The sequence below is a fragment of the Podarcis melisellensis genome, assembly GCF_964234715.1.
Source record: "Podarcis melisellensis genome assembly, chromosome: 7".
Lineage (NCBI taxonomy): Eukaryota > Metazoa > Chordata > Lepidosauria > Squamata > Lacertidae > Podarcis > Podarcis melisellensis.
The window spans coordinates 7,302,259-7,322,130 of NC_138539.1; the positions used below are offsets into that span (position 1 = coordinate 7,302,259).

General features: G+C 41.7%; 1 protein-coding gene across 1 annotated transcript; it reads left to right on the top strand.

The window, feature by feature from the left end:
* Positions 1-6,518: 6,518 nt before the first annotated feature.
* On the top strand, positions 6,519-19,096 carry LOC309374101 (uncharacterized protein). The gene is made up of 2 exons (XM_081918938.1): positions 6,519-6,619; positions 17,961-19,096. The coding sequence occupies exons 1-2, from the start codon at positions 6,554-6,556 to the stop codon at positions 18,975-18,977; spliced, it is 1,083 nt and encodes a 360-aa protein (XP_081775064.1). The 5' UTR covers positions 6,519-6,553; the 3' UTR covers positions 18,978-19,096.
* The last annotated feature ends 776 nt before the right edge of the window (positions 19,097-19,872 follow it).

Below are 19,872 nucleotides of genomic sequence, written 5' to 3' on the forward strand. Positions count from 1 at the left end.
TCATGAAAAAAATCATGAGGCACACCACCATTAGAAAATGTTAAAAAAATTAACTCTGTACCTATATTGACTATATATAAAGTAATTCTCTTGAACAGGAATCAAATAAACACAAAGAAAGTATTTTATAATTACTTTATTGTGAAATAGTAAGTAAACAGAAATATGAAAAATTATAAAATACTTTATTTTAAAATCTTTCGATTTTTTCAATTTTTCCCACGGCACACCAGGCAACATCTCGTGGCACACTAGTGTGCCGCGGAACAGTGGTTGAAAAACACTGCTCTAGTTAACTCCCACTTGGACTACTGCAATGCGCTTTATGTGGGGCTACCTTTGAAGGTGACCCAGAAACTACAACTAATCCAGAATGCGGCAGCTAGACTGGTGACTGGGAGCAGATGCTGAGACCACATAACACCGGTTTTGAAAGACCTACATTGGCTCCCAGTACGTTTCCAAGCACAATTCAAAGGGTTGGTGTTGACCTTTAAAGCCCTAAATGGCCTTGGCCCAGTATACCTGAAGAAGCGTCTCCACCTCCATCATTCTGCCCGGACGCTGAGGTCCAGTGCCGAGGGCCTTCTGGCAGTTCCTTCATTGCGAGAAGCAAAGCTATAGGGAACCAGGCAGAGGCCCTTCTCAGTGGTGGCACCCGCCCTGTGGAACGCCCTCCCATCAGATGTCAAAGAGATAAACAACTACCTGACATTCAGAAGACATCTGAAGGCAGCCCTGTTCAGGGAAGTTTTTAATGTGTGACATTTTAGTGATTTTCTTTTGTCTTTGTTGGAATCTACCCAGAGTGGCTGGGAAAACCCAGCCAGATGGACACGGTACAAATAAATTATTATTATTATTATTATTATTATTATTATTATTATTATTATTATTATTCCACCCTCTTTGGGTCTCCCTTCCTGCACATTCTCCAGCTCTATAATATCATCTTTTTTTTTCAGATGAGGTGACTAGAACTCTACACAATATTGCAAGTGGTCATACCACATTAATTTTCTTAAACTTGATCTGTTTATATGCTTGTTTGTGTGTTATGTAAATACCCCATTTTCATACCCTACAATGAAAATAGGGACACCCTATTCAACAACAACAACAACAACAATTTTACTATTTATACCCCACCCATATGACTGGGTTGCCCCAGCGACTCCAGGCGGCTTCCAACATATATAAAAACATAATAAAATATTAAACATTAAAAACTTCCCTATACAGGGCTGCTTTTAGATAGCTCAGGGCTCAGATAACGCCATGTTCTTCAACATTTCTCTGATGAAAATAGGGACATCCTACCACACTCTCCAACATTTCTCCAATGAAAATTGTGGCGCCGTAAGGAAAAGTGAGACATTCTGCGATCAGATCAGAAACTGGGACACCTTCTGTAAATCCCGGGCTGGCTCTGGAAGGTAGGACTCTGAAGAGTCTGTGCTTTATCTCTTTATTCAAACAGGGACTTGGATATGAGACTTCTCCCTTAATCAATAGGTCGCATGGGGCTTATGAAATACAGTTGATTTATATTTAGTAACAGCAAGCTGAGATGACCTAAAATTAGATTGTCTAAAGTTAGATGTCATAGTCCTACATTTATATAAACAACTGTTTCAAAGGGCCAGTCACTTAGCAATGAAAGTGAAGTCAGTTTTAGAAGCTTAAATGTGGGATTTAGAAGCCTAATTTGGGATATCTGTTCTTGGAAACCTTGACCCTTGTAAGTGTAAGTGCTGAAGCTCAAAGGTTTTGGCCTTCGTGGCTTGATCAAGGACACACAGGGATTAAGAATGAATGAGAACCAGTTAGGCAACATTCTGAGTGGATGAACCAAAGCTCATTTAAGACTTCCAATTGCTTTGTTATGTAACAGTTATGTAATGATTGTAGATGATTTTGTAGAAAGCTATACAGAAGCTATAAAAAACAGTTTAAATATTTTGTGGGAAGGTCCAATGATTTGAAGATTATGCTCATTCCACTTACTCTGTCCCTCAACTGTATATGTATAATTCAGGAAAACAAATGACCCTAAATATTTGTTTTTATTAAAGATTTTCTTGGGTTACAAAACTACAAACATTGTCTCCATTTTCAGGTCATAAAGCCCTTTCTACAGATCAGTTATATACAATGTGAGACTTTGACGTTGTATACAGTATCAGGCTAGGAGAAAACTTTGTGAACTTTCCTTGCCCACAAAAAATAGCACCTTCAGGAGTAGCCAAAGACAGCATTTGGGGAGCGAGTTCAACGTTATTGATTTAATTCACAAGACCCTTAACAATTTGAATCCAATATACCCCAAACGCTTCCTGATTCCTCATACCCCTGCCTAATCACCCAGGACTTGGCAGGAGTGGTATAGAAATGGTTGAAAGAATTTGCTTCGAAACAAACAGATATTGCTGCAGTTCCCATCACATCTGGGTTGGGAGCATGATGATGACCTTGGGTGCTCCTTCTCCTTAATATAATCTGCAGGGATTATAAAGGGATTGTGGAGTGCATAGGAGCCAATTCTTAGGGGCCGTGGGGGCTTTGGTCCCCACAATAAAATATTTGAGGGGGTCAGGCCCCCCCCCATTCAAATAGTGTGTGTGCACTGCATCTTGTGATCAATTATGTGGGGTTGGGCTTACCTGGGCCCCCACAATGTTTTATACAAGTTGGCACCCCTGGTGCAGGGATTGGGGTCTTCCAAATTCATGTTTATTTCAGTCCATGAAATATAGGAATATAGGCAATATGGGAAATAGCATGGCATTAAGAGTGGTGGACTCGTAATCTGGTGAACCAGATTCGCTTCCCTACTCCTCCACATGCAGTTGCTGGGTGACTTTGGCCTAGTCATACTTCTCTGAAGTCTCTCAGCCTCACTCACCTCACAGAGTGTTTGTTGTGGGGGGGGGAGGGAAAACAGATTGTTAGCCGCTTTGAGACTCCTTAAGGGGAGTGAAAGGCAGAACATCAAGTCCAAACTCTCCTCCTCCTCCTCCTTGAAATGGTGTCGCTTTGTATAGCTAGCTCTTGCAATAATGTTTTCTGGTGCCTCATTGAGGACCCTTGAGTCACCAGGTCAAGTATGGTGTTTGAGAAAGGGAGGATAACATATTATGCTTGCTTTCTGCTGATGTCCAACACTCAATTCTATGTTCAGAAGCAATGTGTCCTACTGACACTACCTACCAACAAATGTGTTTAGGACTGAGGTGTGAACTTCATATTTTGGCATCAAAGTGGACTGTAATTGCCCCGTAATTGCTCAATTTTGACAGGGGCATTTATCAGTCTTCCAGCTCCTGTTGTAAAATCACTGGAACAGGAAATGAATGTTCTAGGACGTAATTTAAGAAGTAGCTGATCCATGGTGCTTGTCTTGGTCCAATGATCAGAAGCAATGGGTTGCTTAAAGGGAAAGGGGGTCACCAGTCAAGCTGGAGGGCTTTCTATTTGTGATTCTTTGTCCAATAGCATGATGCTTTGGCCAGAGTGAAAATGTGCTCTTGATCAATTGCATCCCCATTTTTCTGCCAACTGTTTGAGTCTTTCACTTCTGTGAAGACAAGGTGGTGTAAACTGAAAGGGGAATGCAGTTCAAAACACCCTACAGAGGATCCCACAGAACCCCAGTTTGGTGTGATGGATATGGAAGGGAGAGACCTAGAATGATATCTGCATTTGACCTATGTGCATTGAATATTTTGTTTTGTTTTTTATTAATTTTTTTTGTTGATTTACACAAGTGTGTGCAATGTCTCTCTCTCATATCCCCCCCCATGTAACATTTTTACAAATCAGTTTTGTTCATTGAGACATTAGAAAGCAAAGGGGGGAAGAGGTGGAGGGGGGTAAAGATGGGTGGGGTCGGGTGGCGATGTTTCTATTTTACTTACTATATGTAGGGTTTGGTGTCAGCGTTGCTTGTGCAAGTTCTTTGTTGTTCACTTGTGTTCCTTTGGTGATGAGAGAGGTTGAGGTTGGCCTAGGTTGTGGTTGTTCATTTGTGGTTGGCTGTGGCAGTCTTTGTTTTCGTGTGTGAGTGGGGTGGGTGGGTGTTTTGGATCAGGTTAGCCATATTGATTTGTATGTTGTTGGTGGATTTTTGTCATTGCCTTGTTGGGCTGTGGAAGGGAGCCATACCCGGGTGAATGTGTCTTCTTCTATCAGTATTTGTCCCCATGTCAGTTTCAGTTTATTGGTTAATTTCGCCTAATAGACTTCTACAAAAATAACAAACCCTTGTCAACACAAGAAATACAAGACAAACTTGAAGACACCCAAATGCCCTGGTTAACACATCACCAATTATATGCCCTCTTAAACAATCCAGCAGTAAAATCAACAACAACTAGGCCTCTGACAACCTTCAAAAACCTCCTTCTAACAACAAAGGGACACGATAGAGGGATGGTATCTGCAATATACAAAATATTACTACAAAATCCCACGAACTCCCTAGATGTGCATTGAATGTGCCATAAGTGTATACTGAGGATCTGCCCAGAGAATCCAGGTCTCTGCTGCCTTTTACGAAGCCAAGTGAAATCCTGGAGCGCTTCCAGTCAGTATAGAGAGCATTGAGTTAGATGGAACAAACTTAATGCTTCCTATACTGCCTGGCAGAAGCTCTCCAGGATTCCAGGCAGGGGTCCCTCCTAACCCTATCTGGAGGCACCAGGGATTGAACATGGTTCCTTCCACATGGAAAAGCAAATGCTCTGCAACTTTGAGAATTGTGTCTAGCATCTTCTGTGTGCTTCTGAGAGAGCCACGATGTGTACGTCTTGCCTGTGCTGTCTCAGAGAAGCTGGCAATACTTCCCCCCTCGCCATGACATTGCAAAGCCCCCACTGGGCCAGGCTAAACACATCCAATGAAACCTCAGCCCTAGCAAAGTCTAGGCAAATTCTGCCACTAACTAATGAGTGCCTTGATTCAGCTGAAATGAAGGCGTTCTTATTATTAAGCAATATAAGTCTTCCTGCGGCACAAAGATGGGCTTTGTGCCTCTGATAAGTATATCTACAGGGCATCACATTATTTCCCATGTTAAAAAATAAGCCCTTTCAATGAGATGCATTAATCCCTGCTATTAGCACTCTGTTTAATTCCCCCCACTTCTTTCCTCTTTATTGCTAGTCTGCTAATCCCAGGAATTGGCTGCTCTGTGGTTCCACATGCATTGAACTCAATAACATGTAAATAGAGGTGGATTTTTAAATAATGAGGATGTGGAGAGCCCAGGGAGTGGATTTGGCTTAGAGCAGGGGTCAGCAACCTTCTTCCGTTGTGGGTTGGTCCACTGTCTCTCAGACCATGTGGAGGGCCACACTATATTTTTTTGGGGGAAAAATGAATGAATTCCTATGCCCCACATATAACCCAGAGATGCATTTTAAATAAAAGCACACATTCCACTCATGTAAAAACACCTGGCAGGCCCCACAAATAACCCAGAGATGCATTTTAAATTAAAGCACACATTCTACTCATGTAAAAATACGCTGATTCCAGGACCGTCCATGAGCCGGATTGAGAAGGGGGATTAGGGTCTTAGGCTGCCTACCCCTGGCTTAGAGGAATAGTGTGTGGGTGACCCCACCTGGTTGTGTGGTTAGTTTTCTGTCTTGGCTGTCAAACTGATCACAGGACAACAAAAACTGGTATCAGAAGGGCTGGTGACAAAAGCTGTCATTTTGGAGAATGGGATTTCTTCTGTTTCCTACGAAACATTCATTAGAAGGTTTAAACTGGTTAAGGAGACTTTAGAACTGGGGCTCCCAAATTGAAACTGCTTCTTTCACAGTGTATATTCCAGTATAGAGAGACCAATAGGAATGCAACTTCATTGAATGCTGAGTTCATCATGCCATTTTCAAATGTCTGCAAGTATTTTTTTAATTAAGTTTTCTCTCTCTTCCATAACAAAATAAAAACAGCCCGTTGGATGAGACCAATGGCTCATCTAATCTAGCATCCTGTTCTCACTGTGGCCAACCAGATTCCTGTTGGAAACCAGCAAGCAGGATTCAAGCACAAGAGCACAAGAACTACACAACTTTTAGAACACAGCTGTATAGGCATGTTTTAATCGTTTAATGTTTCATTATGTCCTGAAAGCCATCCAGAGTGGCTGGGGTGACCCAGACAGATAGGCGGGGTATAAATAAAATAATAATAAAAATAATAATACAGCATTAACTTTCTGGTGAAGACATAAGAAGCTGGATACTAATGATGTATTTTTCTGTAATATCTGTATTTATTATAACGGGTTGAGGAGGAAAGGAATAGGCGCGGTCCCTTTTATTTAAAGGAATAAAAAGATGTCCCTTTTGCCATGTCATTTTGACTTTCAGAACCCATGCTGGGCCAATTTCCCTAAGTGCCTCTATAAAAGCTGACCCCAATACCCCTCCGTTACGTATCTCTAAACCATCTTTAAGTCCTTGCTGATCCCATTTGCTCGGCACTCTGGTCTAAGCACACTTTGCAAGAAGAGCTTCAGCCGAAGCCGTCGCAGAGCAAGATGCAAGAAGGCCCACGATCTGGAATGATAAAGCAACGAGCTAAACTTGAGCAACCCGGCCGCCTGGTAAGCACATCTGAGGACAAGGGAGCTGAAAGTTAGGTACATCTTTTCTGCTTCAAAGAAGGAGATGGGCTTTTTAGGGGCTGGTTTTGTGTTGTTTGCAAATGCATGTCGCTGCGCCTTCATAGGTAACGAAGCTTGATCTTCAGGGAAGGGTCACAGTGTTAGAGTATCTGTTTGGCATGCAGGGGGGCGCAGGTTCAATTCCCAACATTCCAAGAAAGGGCTGGGAGAAAATCTAGTTTCATACAACCATGGAGCTGGAAGACACCACAAACATCATCTAATCCAACCCCCTGTAATGCAAGAATCTTTTGCCCAACGTGCCACTCAAACCCATGTCCCCGAGATTACAAATCTCATGCTCTACTGGCTGAGCTATCTTCTGGAGATGTAGATGATATTGAGCTAGATGGACCAGTGGTTTGGCTCAGTATAAGGCAATTTGCAATGCACCTGTGCATGTCATTTTTAAAAAAAATGAAAAGCAATTGCAGGAGAAGTGGCTTCCCCCCTTCTCAGGTTTCACACATGTGTTTCCTCTTACGACCCATGGTGGGCAGGATGCTGGGGGTCCGTGTTTGGATTTGGAGCATGGAAAGGGTAAAGCATATCACACTCCCCAAATCTCTGTTGTCTTGCAACGCTGCTGTTCACCAGTGTTTGCATACACTGTGCAGTTAGCAATCACAATTCCTTGGGGAAAAGGGTGGCGAAACTCTGGCTGAGATGGAGGAGAAATCCATTCATTTTATGCATTTTAAATGTGAATTTTCCAAATGCACATCCCAAACCAGCGTATGAACTGAAATGCAGCTCTCAGTGGAAATCCACACACAGATACAGTGGTACCTCAGGTTAAGTATTTGATTCGTTCCGGAGGTCCGTACTTAACCTGAAACTGCTCTTAACTGGAAGCACCACTTTAGCTAATGGGGCCGCCTGCTGCTGCTGCACCACTGGAGCACTATTTCTGTTCTCATCCTGAAGCAAAGTTCTTAACCTGAAGCACTATTTCTGGGTTAGCGGAGTCTTTAACCTGAAGTGTATGTAACCTGAAGCGTATGTAACCTGACGTACCACTGTATTAGGGAAAATAACATACTCAACTGCATTCTGTTAGAGGGAAATACTGGGCAAAATTGCATGCGAAAATACATATATTGGCAGTAGAAGTGGAAGGAAATGCCAGTTTTGGTTCTCATAGTTTCTCATTTTCCCCATATTAAATTTAGTTCTCCAGATTTATGCAGAACTGCATGGGTCCCCCCCACCCCATTTTAAATCCTTACGAAAACTCATCAGGATTCAGCTGAAAATTTCTCCTAATAAACACATTATCTTTATTTGTATGCAGTCTCGACTAATGTACATATTTTGGCAAGCAGGTTTTCCTAATTTAATGCATGCTATTTTCATTATCCCATTCATTTTAGCGCACACTTGCCTCTGTTATGTACTTTTTCGTAAGCATTGTTTGGCTGGAGAACTGCGTCACAAAATTTGTTTCAAGTGTGAATTTTAGAAGGGCGGCTGTTTTCATATTGGTTTGGGAAGATGCGAAAGATTCGCTTTTAAATGCAAACCAAATCAAATTCGTACCCTTCCCTAGTTAGGAGAAATTTGCACAGAAATGCGTGTGAATTTTGAAGCAAACTTCTTTTTCAAACCGCAATGAAAAAAAAAATGCTTGAGCGATAGAATCCCAAACCGCAGCTTCTTCTGTCTCTAGATCCAACAGAGCCCTAGCATAAGTCCAAGATATCACTGCTCATGCAGTGGGTAATTCCCTCTCCATTTGCAACCCATCATTTCATATGGTCCCCAAGCCCATGAGCAGATTTCCAGCACTATCAGAGACTGCAGAAGGAAGTGAGAAGAAGGAAAATCCCATTCCACAAGTGCATGGTCTGCAGGCAACTAGCTCAAGGCTAGAGTTGTCATCACAAACAAAGCATTCCTCCTGGTCCTGCTTTACATAGGAGAAAGTGGCATGAGGTTGACCCAAGAACAACTCCCTGGGCAGAAAGGGACGAGGATGGAAGATTAATTTAAGGTTATTGGTTTTATTATCTTATTTCAATTTATTAGGTGCTTGCCACATAAGAAGTCTCCAAGTCCGTCTTTTGGGCTCTGTGAAGATGATGATGATGATGATAATTTATTATTTATACCCCGCCCATCTGGCTGGATTTCCCCAGCCTCTCTGGGCAGCACCCAACCATATGTTAAAAACACAATACAGCATTAAACTTTAAAAACTTCCTAAACAGGGCTGCCTTCAGATGTCTTTTAAAAGTAAGATAGTTGCTTATTTCCTTTACATCTAATGGGAGGGCGTTCTACAGGGCGGGCACCATTACCGAGAAGGCCCTCTGCCTGGTTCCCTGTAACCTCACTTCTTGCAGTGAGGCCCTTGGCACTGGATCTTAGTGTCCGGGTAAAACTATGGTGGTGGAGACACTCCTTCAGGTATACTGGGCCAAGTCCGTTTAGGGCCTTAAAGGTCAGCACCAACACTTTGAATTGTGCTTGGAAATGTACTGGGAACCAAGGCAGGTCTCTCAGGACCAGTGTTATATGGTCTCGGCGGCCATTCCCAGTCACCAGTCTAGCTGCCACATTGTGGATTATGGTAATTGCAGTTTCCGAGTCACCTTCAAAGGTAGCCCCTCGTAGAGCGCTTTGCAGTAGTCCACGCAAAGATCTCACGTGGGTCATGTGACTCGTGCAGGATCATGGATGGGAAGACAGGCTTCCCAATTTTGGGACTGAACCTGTTGAAGGGTATGTAATAATGGTCAACGTTTAGTGATAGCAGCCCTGCAAACCACAAGGGCCAAACAGAAACCACAACAGGAGATGATACATTTCCAACCACATATTCATTGGACTGATGTACTCACGGCATGCCAGTTTCTCTGACTTGACATGCATGCTTCTTTTCTCTAACTCTGGTCAATAATCATCACCTTGGAATTATAATTCATGCAAAACTTCACATGGGAACTTTCTGATTTGGGGAGGGACGATACACAGGTGTACAGCCTTCTGAAGGAGGTTGGTCAGTATGGGCATGTTATTCATGCTCTATTCCATTGATGAAAAATTGGATAATGTGTGTTCCTCTGGGTTGGATGGGAGGACGTTTTACAGGAGGGCTGCAGCTCAGTAGTAGTGCATCTATTTTATACCCAGAAGGTCCAGGTTCTTCAATCTGGAAAGACTCTTGCCTGCTGCCATCCAGTATAGACAATGCAGAGTTTGATGGACCAATGATTTGACTCATTGAGAAAGCCACTTGCTATGCTACTAGGGCTCTGATGGAGACTTGCATGAGATGGTATCTGCTAATCCTTTTGATGTTGAGTGATGTTTGCATGTAGAATTGGACTGAATTTCCCAGCATAGAAGTCTCTGCTCCTGCCGAGCAGTAGGGGTGGCATGAGACGTTGGCTCTAGCTTAACAGTTGATAGAACATGAGTCTCTTAATCTCAGGGTTGTGGGTCTGAGTCTCACATTGGGCAGACGATTTCTGCATTGCAGGGCATTGGACTGGATGACCCTCATGGTCCCCTGCAGTTCTGCAATTCTATGAATCATTATAACATTTATTTTGCCAGCTCTAGTCTTTAACAGAAGGGCCACTGGCTGGAAGTATTTCAGGGACAAAGTTGTGAAGAAATAATAATACATTTGGAACAAAGCATCTGCCCATCTACAGATATATATTCTGAAAAGTTGTTTTTGTTGCTATTTGTACTCTGTGATCAAACTTATCCTCCTGTTTCTCAAAATATTTCTTCCCCTGTGAAATAAGCTTCTATTTTTTCCTCCTGCATTCTCAGGGTACTTTAGAATTTCGGTGGGGGTGGGATTGTTCTTACTTTATTCCTTATCTTTACACTTATATCATTTCCTTCAAGGAGCTCAAGGAGGTGTACAACTGAGCAACGGGAGTTCACCCCGTCATGGGGATTTGAACTGCCGACCTTCTGATCGGCAAGTCCTAGGCTCTGTGGTTTAACCCACAGCGCCACCCGTATCCCAGTAACTTGATTACTTAGAGGTTTATTATTTACAGCAGACTCTACAATTTACTATATACAGGATACAGACACGGATCTTAACTCTCTCACTGAACATACTCCGCACGACTCTTAGAACTCACACTGACCAACCAACTAACCAGCAAGGAAGGTCATGAGTCATCATGCCTATGTGGAGACCTCGACCAATAGCAGAGTTGTATCCAAGGTCCCATATCTCTAGGCAGAATAACTCCCTCTGCTCAGTCTTCTTGGCCTTCGGCCAACTCCTTAATTGCTTCTGTGGGAAGCTGCATCAGATATCACGTAGTCAAAAATCCCAACCCTTGCACTGATGGAACAAGTTAGTTGGAAACAGCCCTGGTCTCCTAGGTCCAACTCTCTGATCTTTGCACCATACTCTCCTTGTGAGACGAGGTACGAGGTGGTCTTTCCATTAAAAATTTCTCCAGATTCCCTGGTTGCTTGGACTTCCCAATCCCTCCAAAAGCTCCATAACAGCACAACGTCTTTCCCTGAACTTTAACTAATAAATGGGTAGCTAGGAGGTTGGCTTCAAAAGCCTGAGATAGGTGCTCCTCCTGAATTGTTTCTAATAGAAGTCTTTCCACTTACCTTATAACATTGATTTCTTTAAGAGCAAGAAGGCTTAGCAACATGACAATGCACAGCGTTCAGGAGCACCACAGGCAACCTGTTAACCTTACTGTACTTCCTATGAGGATGTCATGGGGTTTGTAGGAAAGGTGATCACACAGGAAGGCTGCAGAGTGCAGGCCATGAAAGAGAAGATTCGCAGAATGAAAGAAAAAACATTTACAAACATTTATTGGCCACTTTGAAGGCACACATAAGGAGGGGGCGGAACCCTGCATCCTACTCAAGAGAATTTCATTGACCTTTTATCTCCACATGGATATTTTTAAAACAGAATTTATTTTCAATGGACAGTCATCATGAAACAGATGCAAGAGAAATGTGCGGCACAATGATAATTTCATAGACGCAACTGAGGTGATTCACACCCTGATTTAAGGAGCACATTATCTAAATTTTGACAGTGAGTGGTGGCAGTTGGGGGACAGGAAAGTGAAAGGTATCAAGGCATGGCAAAAGGAACTGCATGGTAAGGATGGGGGTGAAACAGAAGCCACGTTCTCTGTGTCTCAGGTGGCCAGTGCTCTGAAAGAGATTTTAGCACTGCTAAGCGCTCAGCTACTGCAGGTCATGGTCCCACAATAATGTTATTAGTGGGGCAAAAGTCCCCTGATCTGCTGTCTTCTTTGAATCACTCTGCAGGGAATCCACTAGCAGCTAAGAATGGATGCATCTGTTAGGTTTTTTTTTTAAAGTAATATTTATTAAATTTCCCATTAAGAACATACAAATACAAAACAACTACAATAAAAACAAACACAAACAAAAAACAACAAGTATAATTTCAAAACTTATTTTCTCAACCTTATTTCCCCGACTTCCTCATACCTCACCGTTTTGTATTCTAGTTTCATTATCCCATCAGCAACTCCATTCCCTTATTTCCCAAAAGTTTCTTATTAATTCCATTCCTTTTCTTACTCTAATGTCTCTGAAAACCAATATTTTTAAACCCATGTCAATCTAGCATTCTTTAATCTTATAATAATTGTTAAGATAGTCCTTAAATTTCTTCCAATCTTCTTCCACTGTCTCTTTCTCCTGGTCTCGGATTCTGCCCGTCATCTCTGCGATGCATCTGTTACTTTTGGTCTCTCTCCTTTCTTGTAAATTCAGTTCTACACATTGTCAATTTGCAAATCCGTGTGAGAATCCACCAGACATTTAGTGTGAACGAATTCCTCCTAATGATTACAGTTTGTATGCAGTTTGGGTTAATCTACAAAATTTTGCAGGCACATTTATTCATTTATAAGTATTTTTTGTGTTATTTTCATTAAGAAATGGATTTCAAAGCAAACTTTCCACAAGGATGTGCATTTTTCTACACATTGGTTGGAGAGCTGCATTGCAAAATTCAGAGAAACGTGAATTTTCAAATGATAGTTGTGTTTTGATTTGGTTTGAGAAATGCAGGATTAGACACTTTCTCATTAACATGCAAACAAAGTCCAATTTCTACTCCATCCTTCCTAGGAATGGGGAGTCTAATAGCAAATAGGTGCCATGGGGCTCATTCCTCATTCTGTGCTCTTGGGAGCTTTACAACAGCACCTGGTGTGTGAATCCCCAAACCCATTTAATACATCACTTTTTTTACCTTTGGCTTTGGAACATGGGATAAATCACAAACAACTGAGGCATCGATCCTAAACACACTTCCTAGGGTGTGATCTCCATTGAGTGCCATAGAACTAACATCTCTGTAAACATGCAATGTCAAGCTTAGTGATGGAGTAATCCATTTTAAATGGATTTATATACAAATTTTGGTGCATCCTACCTCATCACTGGACAGTGGCTTACAATGAGTGCCCATTTATGACCAAGCCACTTCAAAATTCTCATCTTTTTTTAAGATGACAACCCACCTATCTATATGGAAAATTATATGCATAAATGCATATTATATGTATAATATAGATAAAAGAGCTGTTGTACTATATTTTTTGCAGAATAAATCTGTATATGTATTTTTAGACAGTCTTATGCATTGTCGCAAAGTAATCAGTTTATTAGGACAGCCGGAATATATATGCATTAAATAATTGTGCAATGTTATAATATAATCATGCATATACTATACAAGTATTGTTCACATTCTCCCGGAATGAGTTTTGGGAATCTTCAGTCCTTGTCAAGATTACATAGTCCAGGTATACCTACCACAATGTTCTCCCCTCTAGTTACGTCTCTATATTGTCTGGCCATTTCCTTAGCTATCATGTGCTACCATTGTTTTGAGAATGTATATTTCATTTAATTAACCTCAAGAACTTAACTGCTTGAGCAGACCAAAGGCCTATCTCATTCTGCTTCCTGTTCCCACAGTGGCCAACCAGCTGCCAATGGGAAACCTACAAGCAGGACCACAGTGCAACAGCACTGTTCCCAGTTGTGATTCTTAGGAACTAGTATTCAAAAGCACACTACCTTTGATGGGAACTGCAGAACATCACTTTATCCTGCATGAATTTGTCTAATCCTCTTTTGAAGTCGTCCAAGTTGGTGGTCTTCACTGCCTCCTGTAGGATTGAGTTCAATAGTTTAATGATGCACTATTTGAAGAAGAACTTTCTTTCACACTGGATAGCTCTGAGTTATAGTGTAATGAGAAAGGGAGAAAAGCTTTCCTCTCCACTATCTTCACAAACTAAGTTTTAGGCACTTTAACCATTTCCCTACTTACTCACCTTACTCAACTAAGAAGGCCCTAATACTGCAAACTTTATGCATAGAGACGTTACTCCATCCTCTTTGGTTTTCCTTTTCTGAAAAATTTCAGCTCCACAACATCCTTTTTTTAGGTGATGTGAGCAGAACTGCACACAATCACACAACCTTAAACTTGATTTGTTCATATGCTCACTTGGGGGTTCTGTAAATGCCCCACATTATCTCATTATTCAGACATGGATTCAGATATGAGCCTTTTCCTTTAATCAATAGGTACAGAAGGGCTTATGAAATGCACTTCATTTATATATAGTTACGGAAAGTTCAGGTGGCAACACGAGGCCTAAAGTTAGATTGTCCAAAGTTAGACAGCATAGTCCTTAATTCATATAAAGACATGAATAGTTTCAAAGGGACAATCAATTAGCAATGAAAGTGAAGCTAGTTTTAGAAGCTTAAATGTCAACTTAGAAGCTTACTTGGGGATATTCATTACTGGGAACTTTGACCCAGATATGCTGAAGCTCAAAGGTTTTGGCCTATGTGGCTTTCTCAAGGACAAAAAGGGTTTAAGAATGAGTGGGAACCAGTTGGGCATCATTTTCAGTGGAATAACCAAAGCTAATTTAAGGCTTCCAATTGCCTTATTATGTAACAGTTATGTAAGGGTTGTACTTGATTTTGTAGAAAGCTATGCAGCAGCTATGAACACAGTTTGAATATTTTGTGGGAAGGTCCAATGATTTGAAGATCACACTTGTTCCACATACTCTCTATACAGTGGTACCTCAGGTTACATACGCTTCAGGTTACAGATGCTTCAGGTTACAGACTCTGCTAACCCAGAAATATTACCTCGGGTTAAGAACTTTGCTTCAGGATGAGAACAGAAATCGTGCTCTGGTGGTGCAGTGGCAGCAGGAGGCCCCATTAGCTAAACTGGTGCTTCAGGTTAAGAACAGTTTCAGGTTAAGAACGGACCTTCAGAACGAATTAAGTACTTAACCTGAGGTACCACTGTATGTCTAATTCGGGAAATCAAATCAAAATAACTCTAAAATGTTGTGGACTACTCTGCAGAATTTCTGAAATTGTACCAACATTATTTCAGTTTCCTTTGAAATTCCCAGCAATGTTTCCCTAGCTGGGGCATTCCAAATCCAACATGCTAATTTGGGTAGCAGCTGTGGGAGATGTACTGTTGATCAACACCTGCAGAAAGCAAGATGGGGATGAAAGGGATCAATGTGATGATGTAATGGTGATTATTTCTCATGTGCCTAAAAAGTTGATGTGCAATGTAAACCACAGAATGAATTACAAGATATCTTGTCCCGTAGACCTATCACATAAGTAGATAGAGAAGGAAAAGAAAAGGAATTAGAAAACAATGAAGGAAGAGATGCAGACTCAAGATATCTCCATTAATTGGGGAAGGCACATGAATATAAGAAGGTCAGACGCAGATTGTCTGATGCCCTGTTTGCATCACATTATAGCCTGGTTCTCACATGGTGATAAGCTATATTTAAGCAAACTATGGTGAGCAAGCAGGTGTGCTGGTGCATATGTGTTCTTGGCTAGTTCTGGTGGCTTGTTTCAGAGAGATACAAACCATTGACTTGCATGTAAGACAACGTCAATGCTCCTTTCAGTATGGAGGAGAGCTTTAATGCAATTTGTTCAGTGTACACAAGCACACTTATTGACTGAACTAGGCCTTGAGCAATGAGTCATTAAGAAGAGACAAAGCGCCTGCTGACTCAGGGCATACTGAGGACTTCAAACTAAGTTGGATTTAAACTTGGGATAAATAGCTCTCTGAGGACAGCTTAACTCTGGATAAGCTGTAAGATTTTATCTATGAAGCTGCTTGCCCCCATTACCTATCACGCTATCTTAACATCAACACCTCACTATTTCACATGAAGGCAAGGGGATAAATGTTCCACTAATGTGCATGCAAGTTATTGACCACGAAATGACTCACAGATGAATGTGTGAATTGCCTCCAGTGAAGAAGCTCTGTGCTTTGTCTGAGGTGTCAGATTTGGAACGGCTAATTCACACAAGCAAGAAACCTGTGATTATTGTGCAGTAATCGAAAGAGCATGCATGTGCGAACAGGATCAATGCACTATATACAATGTTTACTGTGGCAACTCACTGGGTGGCACTGATATAGCTTACAACAGTCTTGCAGAAGTAAATGCTAGGGCACATATTATTTTTGTGGGAATAGTTTCTGATACAAATCAGCTGCCAAATCTATCATCTGTGCCATGTTTGCAGTGCTGTGCATACATTCAGAGACGAAGAGTATTTCACATATATGCGCAGAGGCTGTTTTCTTAACAGTCTGCAAATACAAAGTGATCCCTGTACAAGAATTTTCCTGTAAGTACTGGGTACATTGGACTTGCCACCATTTCCAATGTGCATGGGAGAATTACAGCCAGAGGAACCTACAAAGTAGTTGAATCAAAAGTGTCAGAGTAGATGAACATTCAGCAAGACTCTAAACTAACATGTGCAGGAAGAGCAAAATGCTGTGCTTATAGCTCAAGAGAGGTTAAGTGAATTAGCACAAGGCTTCAGGAGGATTTAACTGGCAGGTAACTAGGGTGAGAAGCCACTTTGCTCGCTCATGTTGAAGGCAGTGTCACGCCTAAAACCAATTGTGGAGCTTGTACACTCATGTGGTTGGGAAGGAAAGAGAAGCAGACAGGTATTTCATCTTTTCCTGACTGTATGTTTAAGAAAACCTTGATAAAACATGTGGTGGTGGTTAGGAGGAGACACATGTAGACTGTCTGCACATCTCCTTCCTCTCTCTCCTAGATCACTTTGAATGGACCTGATCTGATATGGGGCAAAATTGGGCTGCACCCAATGCACTCTGGTGGAATCTTGGCTCAACTCAAGTCAATCCATTTTGGTTCAGGCTCTGGAATTTGGCTGGTTCTGGTGCACAGCCCTAGCATAGAGCCAATATGACTAATAACCATTGGGAGATAAGTTTCTCTAATCCCCTTCTAAATCCATCCCATCTAAGCCAGTGGTTCTTAATTTCCCCCCTCTGGGCCACACTTTCAGAATAAAAATTTGCTCATGCACTGAATGTTTTATTGATAAGAAATAAATTGGAAAGCTAGCCAGATTGATTCGTATACTGTCGGTGGGTTCTTCTTGTTGTCTTGCTGGGCTGTGTATGTAATAAAGGCGAGCCATACCAGGGTGAAGGCGTCCTCTTCTTTTTGTCCCCGTGTCATTTTTAGTCTGTTGGTTAGCTTTTCTAATAAGGCTGTTTTCCACACGATTTGGTACCAGTGGTCCATGTTCAGTCCTGACATGTCTCTCCAGTGTCTGGCTATGATGATTCTGGCTGCTGAGAGTAGGTGGGTTATAAGCTCTTTATAATGTGAGTGGGCATTATTATCTTGGAAAATGTTCAGAAAATCCTTAATAAATATTATAAACAAAAAATATATTGGAAAGCAAAAAGATCACAACTACTATCACTTGATGCTCTTGCTCTCATTTTGAACATTTATCTATCCATATTCTGCAAAAAAAAAAAGGATACTATACTATGCTACACTAAAATATATAAATGTTTCTTTGATTGTCCTTCAATCTTCTCACCACACTAGCCAGCCTTTCCTGCCACACCAGTGTGGTGTGTCGCATACATTGAGAACCACTGATCTCAGCCCAGGGTCACCACCAAATCTTGTGGTAGTGAATTCAAGGATTCCTAGGCAAGTCTGTGATTTGTAAATTTCTCTTCATTCCAAACTGGGTCAGAAGCCAATATTTCTGTTGTTTGTTCTGTAAATAAATGAACAGAGCTCTCTAAGATGAAAGCAGCTAGCTTTCTGGAGGGGAAAGTCCATTTGTATAAAAACACCTTTGAATTCATGCAGCACACTAAACATCTACATATTCATTGTTCTTTCAGGGTGCTCCAGCAGCTGATGAAAAGATTTTCAACTGCACAGTTAGTGAAGTTACTGTGATGAACCTGAAACCTGATAAGAAAACAACTGTAATATTGCCCGGAAAGAAGAAAGAGAAGGTTCTCAGGTCTGCCAGCTTTCACCATTCTGCTCCCAACCTTGCAGACACTACAGTAATCAAAGAAGAGACAAAAACCCTTGCTGGAAAAGTCACCAAAGATAGTGTTACTTTCCCCAAACCATTCTATTCAGCAGATGCTCAAAGCATGGATAATCTTGCCATGAAAAGACCAGTGAGGTTGGCTCCACTAGAGATCTCCTTGGAAGTTAAAGAAGCTCAGCTCAAGAAAATCATGAGCCTTCAGAGAGATTCCCAGTTGGCTGCTTCCAAACTGGCTAGCCTTGGCTCCCTTGGCAGTGAGCCCCATGTCAAAAGGGTGAAGAATTTGGCCCAGGTTGAGGTGGAAAGCCTTCACATGGTCAAGCCAAATGAGAAGCCCACTTTAGAGAATCAAGAGGTCATCCATTCATCAAGTTTTGACAACCCTTTGTGTAAGGTTCAGATCATCTTGCCAGCTGAGGGAAATGCCAAGCCTTCTAAAAAGCCTGGTGCTGAATGCTCCCCTGTGCGATGCCGTAAGCCTTTAATTCCCAAGAACGTGTGTGACATTCTCCAAGCGCCTGATTTTCAAGAGGATGCCAAGATTCCAGACAACCCTTCTCAGGTGAATGGTAGGCCTCGTTTCAAATTAAAGCAGATGAAAGAGCAACAGGAGCGTTTAGGCAAGGCGAAACCTTTGAAGGCCACAGGGACCGGCCTGGAGGAAGGGAAGGTCCAAACAGCTGGCCAACGAGCTCAGAAGACTCTTAGCCATGCAAACAAGTTACTAGACAATGTAGCCAAAAAGCACAGGGGGGGAGGGGAAGAGCCGGGTGAGATTGATGAGGACCTCCTTGCAATGCGACCAGCCTCACGAAGGATGGCACTGGGAGATATTATTCTGGTGGATGAAGAGTAAAGCTGGATCTTAGTTCCACTTTAGCTCAGCTCCAATCCTTTGAGTCCTAATCCCTCAAAATGAACAGTGTTAAAATTACAACTTCCTGAAGATCATCAACATTACATTTCTCCATAGCCATTCTAATAAATGGTTAACAGCTTTACAGTTTTATAGGAGAACTATGTTGTACAATAAATATCAGTTGCCCATTGTTCTATGGACTCTTCTATGTGTCTTGGTGTCCTTCAAAACTTTCTTCTTGCTTATTTAAATGGTTGTGTGATGCAGCCATGCTAGAAGTTGACCTGGAGGAATACTATTTGAGTTGAGTGACCACTCAGCTCACCTATAGGAGTATCACAAGACCCAAACTATAACAACAGGATACCTACAAAGGAATCATGTGGGTAGGATTTGGGTGTGGTCAGGGGGAATGACTAGATAAGGGATCTAAAGAGGAAATTTACCTCTGTGGTAGGAATATTAATGGGAGAACTGAACACCTAAAGTGAAATGATGAAGTGACACTTTTGGGCAAGGGGACTTCCTGGAATTTTTGTTGTGAATCTGAAATGTAAAAAGAAGAAGAAAGGTTAAAAGGGGGAAATCAGACTGTATTTGAAGACAAGGCTGTAGAGCAAATTCTTTGCATGCAGAAGGTCCTAGGTTCAAACCCTGGCATCTCCAGGTAGGGCTGAGAGGGAAATGAAACCCTGGAGAACCACTGCAAGACAGTGTAGTCAGTGTTGAGTTAGATGAGCAAATGGTCTGAGTTGGTATAAGCCAGTTTCTAACGTACTTATGCATTGCATTTTAAAAAAATGAAAAGCAGTTTTAGAAGTAGTGACTTATCTCTTCATTGAGTTTCAGATGTGCGTGTGCTCTTGTGAGCCATGGGCAGGATGCTGGTGTG